The 13,342-nt window shown below is 40.7% G+C and overlaps 1 protein-coding gene across 1 annotated transcript; it reads right to left on the bottom strand.

Annotated features, from left to right (window-relative positions):
* Positions 1 to 1,745: 1,745 nt before the first annotated feature.
* On the bottom strand, positions 1,746 to 6,116 carry irx1a (iroquois homeobox 1a). Its single transcript, XM_022203077.2, has 4 exons — positions 5,494 to 6,116; positions 3,189 to 4,293; positions 2,807 to 2,882; positions 1,746 to 1,871 (listed from the first exon to the last, which is right to left on the bottom strand). The coding sequence occupies exons 1-4, from the start codon at positions 5,734 to 5,736 to the stop codon at positions 1,796 to 1,798; spliced, it is 1,500 nt and encodes a 499-aa protein (XP_022058769.1). The 5' UTR covers positions 5,737 to 6,116; the 3' UTR covers positions 1,746 to 1,795.
* Positions 6,117 to 13,342: the final 7,226 nt, after the last annotated feature.

The raw sequence follows: 13,342 nt of genomic DNA on the forward strand, positions 1-13,342 counted from the left end.
TTAAGTATTTCAAGAAACATTAATAATTGTAATTGCAACAATACATTTTTTTCAGATTTATATCTGAAAATGAACAACAATAATAATAATGTCGCCTATTTTTTTTATTCATATAGTAAATGTATCATAATATAAATATGGGGATTCCTGCTTTTGTAGCATTTGTAATACCATAATATAGTCAAATGCAGTAACTTTAAATAAAAACTATTAAATAAACACTGTATTAGTTGTGATATCACACTAATAATAAATATTTCCATGTTGTTTGCAGGTTTTTGGATGGTGAAAACGGTTCCAGGCTTTTTCATTCTATTCCTCGCCTATAGAGGTCGCTGTGATATTGCAAAACAAACGTGCATAAGTCACTCCACAGGTTTAAATCATTCAGCCTCTGGAACAGCTCACTTTGAGGCTTACTGTCATTTCCACACACAAAAAACGGACGAATTTAACTCGAACTGTAGCCGCATGTTGTTTCACAATAAAGTTTTTTTTGTTTCTTCTCTGCATTTAATAAAAATAAATGCATTAAGTTCATAACATGATGGCTTGAACATCACAGCCGCATAACATAGCATAGCAGCAAAATTAATAAATAAAAAAAACACCATTGCTGTCCTGCTAATATTCCTGGGTACAACTGCTGTAAAATGAAAAAATAATATTAAACACCATGCTCACATCATCCTCCAATCAGAGCTAATTATCGCTCTTTCCCTCTTATTACTTCTAAAGCCCATTAGGCTTTTGTGGCAAATCAATATTTGCTTTTTTTTTTGTCACCGATTGAGGAGCAAAGAAGCTGCTTTTATAGGCTAATGATCACTATCAGTGCCGGAACAGACAGAGGCCCAAACGGCGACCCTGCTCCGCCAGGCCCACAAAGTCAGCCTCCTCCTCCCTACTCCCTACCCCCTCCACCCACCCACCCAAAAAAAGGAGAAAATATTAATAATTTATCTTCGAATCGACTTCTCCCTCTGACAGATTAGATTTTAACCATTTGATTTTGTTTGGACTGGGCGTTCCCATATTATTACTTAATGACCTTCCCAGCTGCTCCTGTCCATTTTCTGTCACCAGCAACCATCTGGACACTTATTAGCACCTCAATGCATCCACGCTGCTTTCCTCCCAAACTTGAATAAAATTAAGCCGAGCTGCATGCAGACTGCCAATATTTTTTTTTCTCCCTTTCCATTCCCACCCTTTTTTTAAGAGATGAAATTGGTAGCAGGCCAACGTTTTCTTCACAAATAAATTATGTAATGATGATGATAATAATAATAATAATAATAATAATAATACTAATAATACCCAAAGAAATTCAGGCTGACGATCTTGGGTTTTCTCTATAATTTCATTTAGTTTATTAGGCAAAATATACGATCTGGACAAATTCCTTCAACGCTTCCTATTTACAAATTTAAATCACTTGGTATTTACATTAAAGAAAGGACACCAAAAACACAAGATAGAGACAAAAATAATAATTATAATAATAATAATAAAGTAAAAAGCCTACCAAAATGTCCCAGCCTGCCTGGGCAAAGTGGAGAGAGAGAAGAGTAACATTATAGGCGCGATTATAGGCTACACAACAATAGAGGAATTAATCCATCCATCCACAGGATATTACCAAATTACGCCATTTGTTCTGTACCGACTGAATGCTACGCTGCATTATTATTTCTCATTGTCCTTTTTAGGGAGTGTAAAGTCTCTTTGTTTTCCTATTTTCATTTTCTTTTCTTTCTTTTTTTTTTCAAGCACGGAAAAAAAAATGTCTTGATCAAGCCGAGGAGAGGGCAGTGAGGACCCGTTGCGTGGCGTCTTGTGGACTCCTGGCGCTGGAAGGCAGAGAGGATCTGGATAAAGAATAATACAGAGAGGTAGATAAATACCCCCGCCGTGTTTGGACAGCGGGTTTCAATATGCATCTCAAGTGTCTGGCTGAACACTTCTGATTAGAAACAGACTGCAGCCCTCCTTCTCCCCCCCCCCCCCCCCCCCCCCCCCAATTCCTCACTTTCTTTTTCCTCCCCACAATAGAATAATAATAATAATAATAATAATAATAATTTTACGAGTCGAAAATATTTGACGCTGTAGGAAAAAAAAAAATCCTCCTTGTGCACCAACTGTCATCAATTAGAATTCATGAAAAGCAGGACTGTTGCACACAGAGAGGAGGTTATTTGTAATACTTGAAACAGAGGTAAACTTTTTTTTTCCTTCTCTCCCCTGGGCTCCGGGTCTCCCAGGGGTCTTTAGGGAAAGCACACAGCCCAGACAGAGCCCGTTTTACTCGGTGACTTGATAAGTAGCCACACTCTCCCCAGAGGGGAGGAATTAAAGGGGGTGTGGGATGGGAGTCAAGACCCCTGTCACCCGCAAAGCAAACTGTATTTTTTTTAAATCGTTGCCTATTATATTTTGTAGTGCTATTATTGCTTTGTGTGAAATAAATTAATTAACAAAACACAAACTTCAGATTTTTCTACAGCAGTTCGTGAAGCAGCTACACCAGCTTTGCAAACCCTACAATTCCATTCATTTTACAATAATTGTATTTGCTTTAAAAATATCCCTGCTTGGTTTTAATTTTAATTTCTATAGGCTATTTTAGGCTACTGAAAAAAAAGCTTGCCTAAATCGATTTTAATGTGTTTTACTAATGCAATAATCACATCTTTAAAATTACAGTAATTCCATGTGAGGTTATAATTGATATTTTTCTTCTGGCAACGTGTCCTCAAGTCTCAGCAAAAGCAAGAAAAAGAAAAGTGAAAACTCATCTCACCTGTCATGGATGGGTCGAAAGGAAGACTTGAGGGTCTGTGTTGGAGGTGAATCAGACCGAACACCGTTTTCATGGTCTGGAGAGGAAGCAAAAATACACACGTCAGTATTTCACGATGGATAAGTTTGAGGCTTTTATTTTTGCTACTATAAAAATAATTTCCTGTATGTTTATGTGGACACTGAGGATTTAAGTGTGTGGATATATGAAGGCTACTCGTGCGTAAAATGTGTGCGCACATGGCTTTGATGTTACAATTGTGCGTAAAACACACACAGAAACAGACACTATTTAAAAGTAGGCACAATACATTTCAGTTATCGCACGTTTAATTAATATCGCTCTGCTCGTGCATGCCGTTTCGGTGCGTGTGCGCGCGTACCTATGTGTTTGGGGCTGTGGGTCTCTGCTGCGGCCTTGCTGTCGTTGCTGAGCGCTGCTGAAGCTGCTACCGGCGACACCACCACGGAGGTCGGCTGCTGCTGCTGCTGCTGCTGCTGCTGGGCCGGAAGGTGGTGGTTGTGGTGGTGGTGATGGTGCTGATTTACTCCCAGAAATGATCTCACATTCAGCAGGGAGTTCTGGCCCAGGAAAGCCCCATTCGTCCAGTTGTGGAACTTCCCAATCTGGCATGTGTACAGTCCGTGGCTGGGGAGGAAAGCCGGGTGGGTCTGGATCTGGTGGTGGGGCGCTGACGGGTGAGTTGTGACCCCGGGGCCACAAGGGGACGTAGGTTTCTGAGAAGAACTATCTGGGCTCGTGGCGGTCTCTGCCAAAGACCAGATTTTGGGCTTATTGTTAGACGGGAGAGGAAAACTCCCTGGTCTGTCCGGGGACAAAACTCTCGTTGTGTTGTTGTTGTTGCCGTCCGAGTTGTCCTTACTCCCTTGGTGAACTGAAATTGTGCTCTTAGATTTCTCAAAGGCCTCGTGGGCCTGCAGGGCGAAGGCCCGTCTTTTCTCCAAGCTGTCCAACTCTCCAGCCGCTCCGACGCCGCCCCTGAGGTCCCTGCTGCCCTCCGTTGATTTATCGTCATCGTCCTCATTGCTTTGATCCCCGTCGTTGTCGTCGATTTTGTCGATATCTATGCTCTCCAAATCAATCTCCTCCTCGTCTTCATTTTTCTCCGCCTCGTCTCCGCTGCCGAACAAGTTCCCGTCCTCGCCGTCCTCTTTACTCCTGCCCCAGGTCACCTTGTTCTCCTTCTTGAGCCTCCTCCTGGCGTTGGCGAACCATGTGGAGACCTGCGTCAGCGTCATCTTGGTGATGATGGCCAGCATGATCTTCTCCCCCTTGGTCGGGTACGGGTTCTTCCTGTGCTCGTTGAGCCAGGCCTTCAGGGTGCTGGTGCTCTCCCGGGTGGCGTTCTTGGGCCTGGCCGGGTCTCCGTACTGGAACTGACCGTATGGATAGAAGGCAGGAGACGTGTGGGCCGCGAAGCTGGCAGGATGGACGCCAGGACTTTCCTTCAGCTCATACTGGGATCCCTGAAAACCAAAGGTCATGTGTTACTGCAGTGGCACCAATAATACACATTTAACATGGATTATTACAAATAACACATATTTTACGCGTCTTGCTACTTTGTTCCTCAAATACATTTTGGCCACTTTCATGCGTAATTCAAAGATGTGAAAACGGCCTCTGTTACAGTTACAGTTGCACCTGACTCAGAGCTTTCCACAAATAAGCTTCTCAGCTTGCAGCACCACATGCTTCAGGCCTGCGGCACCTGCGACTGCACAGCAACTGAGTCCTTTGATTAAGCAAATATTTTAAATACATCGTCAGTAGAGTGTAATAAACTACCGAAGAGAGCAGCTCAGGAGTGGGTTTGTTGTGAAGACACAGCTGACAGGAACTTCCTTCTTTACACTCCGACAAAACAGCAGCTTGAAGGCCCAAGTTTAGTTGTTTTAGTTAAAGTTTTGTGCCGAATTTCACTCCCAGAGTCTTCTTATATTTGCTTTTTACGGAGAGAACAGACATGTGGATCAGTTCAGCCTCATGTTTGTGTTTTTGGATCACAGCTCTTGTTTTGAAGCTTTAGGCCTGATGCACACATTATCCACGCTGGAGTTAATTATTGTTTCCAGGAATGTTGTGGCCTGATAGATATCTTTTATTTCAAATCTGCAAGTAGATAAAGTTAAAATCTACGTGGCAGTCAGTATATAAAAAGTCTACCTTTCTAAAATCTGTGGCTTATTTGTTATTTGAGCTTCGGTGTGGTGGCAGAGAATATTCCCAACAATCTGAGGAGAAACTTTTTTTTTTTTCACAGTGCATGCTGGAATACAGCTCTGTTGCACTTTTAAAAATAAAGTCAAATAAATTATGACCCAGAGGTTGGCTTTGTTTACATGTTTTTTTCTTTTCTTTTTAAACAACAACAAAAGAGTTCCATCCGCACATTTATTCGTTTTTATCCCTCTGCTCAAACTTTCCCTTTGCAGCCACACAAGCAAGCGGGCTTTTTAAAAATCGATCACATATATCGACTTAAACTGAATAATCAATATTAAAAATCCGAATTACTAAACTGCAAATGTGTGTACTCTTTTAGTCGAGGTGATCAGTTTGGGTTTTGCTGCTCAGGTAGCGGCAGTTGGGACTCAACGCGTTAACATTCGCCTCTGCAGCGTCAATCCTCAAACAGAAACCAAAAAAAAAACATATTTTCTTACCATTTGTGAGAAAAGAGCCAAGTCCGCGCTGGTGTACGGTAAGAAAGCGCTGTAGTTGTGTGCGTACGGGTTGGCGTACATGCCCAACACCGACGTGACGGCCGCTGCGGTGGCGGACGGACTTCCCCCGATTTCGGTGCTCCCTCCCCGCGACGACGGCGTAAGCACTCCCGGTCTCTCGCTCCCGTACACCGCCTGGGAGGCACTTAAGTACTGCGGGTAGCCTAGCTGGGGAAAAGACATCTCCACCGCTGAACTGGCGCACAGCTCTATCGTCCGACAAACTGTGCGTAAAATTAAAAAAAAAAAGTGTGCGAAGGAAGAAAAAGAAAAAAGAAGAAGAAAAAAAAAGAACCGGGAACAACAAAAGGGGAAAGTGTTTAAGCCAAAGTCAGAGCTACTACAGTCATACAGTGGTATGCAGTCAAAACAAACCGCTCTTAAATCTCAGCTTCCTCTCTTTTCTCGCGCAAAAGTCCGCTGGATGTGATCTGATCAACAATTGCGCTCCGACTGACGCGCCTGGCCCTGAGGTCTCCAGGCTGATCTCTCAGATACAATTTGAAGTTGATGCTTTGATTGGCATCCCCTACTTGAGCCTGCAAGCTCCTCCTCGTTTGGAGCAATGTGGATAATGTGAATATAGAGTGAGCACATTGGCTGGGGCCTCCCTCTTTCCTCCCTCACCCCTCTCCTGACTCTCTCTCTCTCTCCCTCTCCCTCTCTCTCTCTCTCTCTCTCTCTCTCTCTCTCTCTCTCTCTCTCTCTCTCGCTCCCTCCGTGTTTGGACTTATTGTATGTTAAATGTTCAAGCATTAGAGTCCATTCACCGAAGGCTTTGATTGTTGTATGACAACCTGTCTACACGATTTTACAGCTGTCCGACACAGGGGGAAGTAAACCCGTCAGAAGAAGGAACTTACTTTGAATAGATTTAAATTGTAATTAAAGGGGGACAAGCCTCTCCGCAGAGGAATTAGTATTTGGTAACACGGGCTGTTGGTGCCTTTATTTAATTCATAGTGACTAATTTTCTTTTTTAAAAATGGGGGGAAAAATCTCCTCCTCTAAGTTGGATTTATTCGTCGCAGAGTTTTTCTTCGAAACTTATTGTTAAAGAGACACGGTGCTTTATTAGGATTAAGAAAATTCAAAGAAATATTTGAATAAAATTGCCAAATAAAAAATAAATATATTATGTTATATATTGTGTGTCACTTTAAAAAAATAAAAATTTAAAAGTCAATTTTCAGACGCAGTTCCACAAAAAAAAAATCAACCAAATCCATGCGAATTTCCTCCATATAATTTATTAATTATGCACGTTGTTTTATTGACTTCTGTTTTTGCTTCGCTTTGATTTCATAAAGGTTTAATCAGTCAAATCCCCCCCCCCCCCCCCCTTGCCTCTCACTCTCCATCTGCGTCGTGCGCGCGTGTGGACTTCAACCAGATTGTTGTTGTCCTTTGTAAGAACACAGCCACTTCACGTTTCCTTGTTTTGAGTGAAAAGGGAACGAGGAAAGAACCGAACACCGAGGACACCACCGGGCTGTGAAGTCTGCAGGTCACTGTGCGCGACACACACACACACACACACACACACACACACACACACACACACACACACACACACACACACACACACACACACACACCGTTTATCCACGTACGTTAAGTCTCTAATTGAATTAAAATTACGCGCAAACTTCTCCAAAACGCACAGAGAGAAGAGTTAAAATAAGGAGAATTAATTTGCCACAGTTTAGAGATCTGCTTATTGTTAGTGTGACTTGAAATTTTCTTAATTTTTATTTTATTTTCTCAACGGGCTTTGGGAGAGAAAAAAAAAAGTAATAGTTTTGGTCACCTCCTCTTGAACTGCTTATCCAATTTCCAGCTCACCAAAAAGAAGAAAGGCTCGGACGCTAACCTCTGCTCGGTGTCCACTCTGAACAAGCCCTGTGGCTCCCGGGAGGGGAGGCTGTTCACATTTTGACTGTTCTATTCCTATTTGATTTGATTCTCATATCACCCACCTCCCGAGTCAAAAGGAGGGGGGGGTGTTCTGTAGATCTAGATTTAATGCCTTAACGACTGAAGCCCAAGAAGTCAGTAGATTCTGATCAGCACCAGATGGCTCCGAGTGGATATTGCCGAGCGCCGAGGATCTGTTAAAAATATCTGAGGGGCACTGATGGTAATCTGGGTAACACATCAGAAAGGAGGGGAGGAATGGCAATTGTGATAACCCGCTGGAAATGTGTGCAGAGGGGCTAAATATGATGGCTGGTGGAGGGAGGCAGAAAATACCTCCGAGTAGAAATGAAAGAGGAAATTTAAAAAAGCAGAAATAGACTTGATGAGTGAATCAAAAATACATAATATAGTATGCAAAAAAAAGAAGAATGCTACCACTGCTGCAAATGATAATAATTTAGGTTTTATGTGTTGTCTTTATTTTTCTACAGAATAAATATTTTCTGAGTAAATCCAGTGAGCAGGGACACGTGTTGAGGGCAATAAACCATCACCGTTAACTGATTTATTGAGTCTTGTTAAACTCTCATTACCACCACAAGCTCTTCAACTAGGAGAGGGGGGAGGCAGGGAGAGAGCGAGAGAGAGCACAGAAAAACTTTACTCCAGATCCTCTCTCTTTCTCTCTCTCTCTCCGTTCATCCCTTCTTAAATAAAAAAGAAACTCGTCCACTTCACGTTCACTCCCAACGCAGAGCCTCCAAACGCACGAGCCCCTCTCCGTCAGTACCCGTCGCTGTGCGGCGTGCACGCGCATCCACGCGCACACGCACGCAACGATTTTTGAATGCTCTCTCTCGTCTTTAGTTTAGAAAAAAAAAAAGAAAATCCCCAGGCTTCTCCTATCAGATAGTTTTATCATGTAAATCTACAGGAGCCTCTTCATAAGCTGCTCCGCCTTAATGGCCACATTCTAATAAGTCACTCAGGTATGGTCGATAAGTGCTTTTAGTTAACAGCCTGCGTGTGTGTTCCACATTTCAAATTCACCGATTTGATCTTTTTCATTCTCTCGGTAGAAAAAAAAAACACACACACACTGTATATTCTCAGTGTTTATTATTATGTGCATGTTGAATTTATTCCTGATGTGTGACGTAAGACAGATTGGAGGCTCAGCTACATCCACCTAAACTGTCACCTGTAAATTCTAAAAGAAAGAGATCAAGGGCTGCTGAAATCTTTCCATCCTCTCTGATAGCCTATAGAGATAGAAGCTCTAATGCTATTAAAAGGAACTGACATATTGTCGCTTACTGTGATTAGAGGAGAGAAACCTCTGTCCTTACTCATGTTCAAGGTAGGAATAATAGACAGGAAATAATAATCCGTGTACAGTTAAGGAGTTACAAACACTTTAGTTGTGAGATAATGAAAGATTTAAAGCTTTCTATTTCATGGAAAAGAATAAACATAAATATGATACTATATTATAAATTACAGAGTAAGTCAACATCACTCTTCATATGGTTAACATGCATTAAGATGATGTTTCAGAACTCAAATAAGTTGTTCATAAACACAGACTGTAGCACACAACTTTAATCCTTCACATATTTTATATACAAAAGATATTTTCATTAAAAATATCAGCTACAAAAGTTTGCTGTGAACAAAAATACACACTTTATCATGCAAAACACTGTCATTTGCTTATTTTTTTTTATTAACTAAGATGTTATTCTTGGGCTGTGGCAGTGCAGTCTTTTAATTTTCCCTGATTTAGTTTAATTAAAATCTATATGTGCGTGATCTCAGGTCTGCAGGATCCAGGCCAACAGGTAGACCTGAATGACTCCAATAGAAGTCAAAGAGAGTGAACCTGCATTACAATAACATCGGTTATGTTGACAGTTGGCTACCACCGCAGAGGTCAAGGGTGTCTCTGTGAACTAATAACTGTGGTGAAAGATACTCCTTTCCTGCCTCTGGGAGTGCCAAAGTTGAGGAAAGGTTAAGAATCTGCAGAATGTTCCTTTTGTGCTTTTCTCGCAGATTATCAAATTAAAGTGTTGAAACCAAAACTCCCCTTCCCCCCCGAAGAGAGGAGATTAGATCTATATCGATGATATTAATGGATCTTCGCAACTGTTCGACGTCTCTGCTTTAATATTGCGAACAAGCGTGGACACACACTCACACATTGGTCCTGGTTTACTCCCCGAACTGCGTCAGAGCAACTGAACTATTCAGCTGTGGGCTACAGTCAGAGGACCACTGGTGTTACTGTGAGACACTTGATACGCAGACAACTGCACCACACCTATAGGTAAGGAAACTAGGAATTTCCTGGATAATAAAAGAGGTCTATTCTGGGTCTTAGAAGGTCAAAACGTTATGCACTTGACAGCTAAACAGTTGGACGGGTGCTGGTCCCCAATTTTTGACGAGACAATGAGCTTCTGGGCTTGAATTCCAGCCAAACCTAAAGGTGCTTTGCAGCATTTGGATATTCATTGAAGCTTCTACAAGCCTCGCCCTGCTGTAAATACACAGATCTAAATATTTCATATATTAAACTACTGAGGCCTTCATAAGCATGCATCAATATTTAGCTCTGAATTTAATGAATATCTTTAGCATTATACCTCTATAATGTTCAGTTTTCAACTTGATTTATGCTGCAAACATACCTGTAATGTCACAGCTGTATTCAGTATATATCTTTTATTTGTGTTTGTTCAAATAGTTTCCTATGAGTCCTAAAATTTCAAAGTGACTGCTACTGAGGGAACATTACAACTTACACGACTCGCAGCTGAGTTTATCTGTTTACAAGATGTCATGCACATGTACAACATGGCATTCTAGAGATTAGATTCATATATTAATTTGCTTTATGATTATTAGATTTTTTATTATGTGATTCTGAAAAACGTGGAGAACATCACAAAGTACCAGCTGTCCTGTAAGTTTATTTCAAAACAACCACAAACTCTGCCTAAGGTTAAGCAAAGGGCACAATTTTGATTAAATACCATCAAGTATTTATTGAATAAACACGTTGTCTCTCAATTTGAACTTTAAAGTTTTTTATTCCACTCAGACCTCAAGTGCTATGAGTTCTTGAACATAATTCTAAAATAGATTTATGATTTTTATTATGCTTTAGTTGGTGCAAACAAATATTGTAATACACACTGTGTTGCATCATAGCTAACATTTTATGTTTGTTTAATGTTTTGCAACTCAACCGGTTTGTAATTACAACTTTTCCTCATTATGTGAATAAAAAGCATTGTCAATATAGTTGCATTTCATGCAGCTGGCATTCAGTATCTTATCTTGTAGGTTATTTAGCAACAATGGACTCCTGCAGCAGAACACTGCTGCTACTGGAGGTATAATAAATATTAGAAACAACACCGAGTGCTAAGAGCAGAAGGTGTTACCTCATTATGATTAAGTATGGACATGATTAACTACCTCACCCCAATGAAAACCGCTTGCTACCGCATTGAGGCAAAGTTGTGGGGAAAACACGGCGCTTCATTATTGTTGACAAGTTTCTTTTAACTCATTCTGGCTTCTAACTGCATACCGTACAAAACACAACAGCCAAGGATCTGACTTCTTTCCTCCCAGGGGCTTTCTCAGGGGTGGGTAATGAACGGGTGGGCCCAGATTTTGATGTGGTTAGGGGCCAAGGGGAAAGAAATGTGAGAAGGGGTGTTAATTGTTTTGGCTCTTTGCTGGGGAAACATATCAACATTAGATCTAATGGAGGTTAAAGACTCTCATTGCCATAGGGGCTGGAGCTAATGAATAGCTATAGCTAGCCAAGACGAGAGAGAAAGGGATGCAGCGAGAGGAGAGAAGAAGAGGATGTAGCGTTTACTGGCCTTTAAAAGGTTTTAACTGCACTGAGCTGACTGTCTTATTGCTCTACTGACCTAAGAGGATTAACATTAAGAACTCATGAAAGCATTTTTATATGAAATATATATTTTTATTTTTCAAATGGGACATCTAAAACTGTGAGCACAGCTATTTGCAGTAAAAAAAAAAAAAAAAACCTCAAGGACAACTTCAACTGTGAGTTTAAAGAAGAAAGGATTTCTCAGGCTGTGCTATTAAAGCAATGCTATTTTAATTTACCTTCACCATAATTGAACACTTTCTGCTTTAAAACCTGTTGCTTTTAGCGTCACAAACGCTGTCAGCATATACGTCAGCATACATTCGATCACCATACCGCAGAGACAGAGGAAGCTAATTAACCATTTTGGCAATTCACAAACTAATTCCATTACTTGGTATTTAACTTCTCCATGAATAAGAAATCAATTTCTAGTGAGCCAACAGGCTGTAAGCCACAGACTCCCGTCTACACTATATGTGCATATCAGTGCAATTCAGTTGCAGATGTATGCAAAGTACAGTAAACATGTGAGATGTATGAAAACCACTTTGGACAAAGAGAGCAGCGGTATCAAAGTCCGCGCTTTGTCCCGTATATAATTTTATGCTAAATCAGAACGAGGGAGACTCAAACGTCGGTTTGAAACACGAGCTTAGAAATATTCATAAGAGTTAGTCTCCCATTTCAAATGTTTATTTGCTGCCTTAGAAATGGTGAAAAGAAAAAATGGGAGCATGCAAATCTGCTTTCAGATGATACAATTCCCACGTTTATTTATGAACACAGTTAATTGAATTTTAAGGAACGGCCTTCTTAGGGAAAAAGATTTTTCTACACTGAAGTATTCTTTTGAAATTACAGCCTTTGATAGTGGTGTAAAGGATAGACTTATAGATAAAATGATCAACAGACAGCATGACAAATGGAATTTTAATGAGGCTGTTTCTTTCATCTGTTATCATGTTGTGCTGCTTTTTGCTTTGGTGCGTCTTTGTTCTAACTATTGATAGTAGTTGAAACCTGCTGTTTTTATGTTGGTGGACATGCTCCCCAGGACGCCTCGGCCTCTCACTCTAAACAACACTACTATCACCTTGATCAGTGATCAGACTGACTCTGTTTCAGCTGCTTTGGGGTTTAACTTCCTGCAGCGTTTAATTGGTTATAAACACACGAGTCTGAAAAGGCTGCAGAGGAAAAAAGTCAGACTCTTCAGAGATTGCTGTCTGCTGTGGTTGCTGACCCGAAACACAAATATTTCATTTCCAGTTTGCTGTAGGAAGTTTGGATGAAATGCTTTAAATACACATTCATATTTATCTTTATACTAGTGGAGAAGTAGCTTTTTTAGTAGCATGTCTTACCACTGTTTGTCACAGGTTATTGTTTTTGACATCTGTGGGACCAGAGACTACAATTTGAATTCAAATTATTGATGTCATCATGGTTCCTGAGTAGGCTAACCACCGGTTCCACCCTCTAGCCTTCGGTGTTATGGGGTCACAGATGAAAACGGCAGCCTGTCAAATTCACTTATGTAATAATGAGTTATAGGAACGTAGAGGAGGGGGGTGTCGAAGTGAAACACCTGAGAAAAAAGGACAGAGTTCCAAAAGGGTTTAGGTTTATGAACTGAAAGAAATAAAAAGTTGAATATCTCAGACTCTCACCTGGTGATTGAATAAATAAATAAAGACAAATATATGAAGAAAAAAATGAACATGAACCATACTGACCTAGCACTTAAGTTTTTATCTTTCTACACTGCAAAAGTTCATATGTACATAGCACCAAAGTGTGATAATCACTTAGTTTTTTGTTTGCTCTGTAGCCAGTGTGAATTTACCACAGTGTGTTTAACTGCACCTTTTATGCTTTCTTTTTTGTTTTTTACTGTTAAAAATGGCATTTAAGACACATCTAGTTCATTAGAAGGGTTCGCTTTGC

The sequence above is a fragment of the Acanthochromis polyacanthus genome, chromosome 12 (genome assembly GCF_021347895.1).
Source record: "Acanthochromis polyacanthus isolate Apoly-LR-REF ecotype Palm Island chromosome 12, KAUST_Apoly_ChrSc, whole genome shotgun sequence".
Lineage (NCBI taxonomy): Eukaryota > Metazoa > Chordata > Actinopteri > Pomacentridae > Acanthochromis > Acanthochromis polyacanthus.

Excerpts from the sequence above, each read along its gene's own strand:
- irx1a (XM_022203077.2), bottom strand. The coding sequence starts at position 5,736 with ATGTCTTTTCCCCAGCTAGGCTACCCGCAGTACTTAAGTGCCTCCCAG. Across the intron at positions 4,294-5,493 it reads TGGCTCTTTTCTCACAAATG|GGATCCCAGTATGAGCTGAA; the intron begins GTAAGAAAATAT and ends TTTGGTTTTCAG. Across the intron at positions 2,883-3,188 it reads CCACAGCCCCAAACACATAG|ACCATGAAAACGGTGTTCGG; the intron begins GTACGCGCGCAC and ends CTTCCTCTCCAG.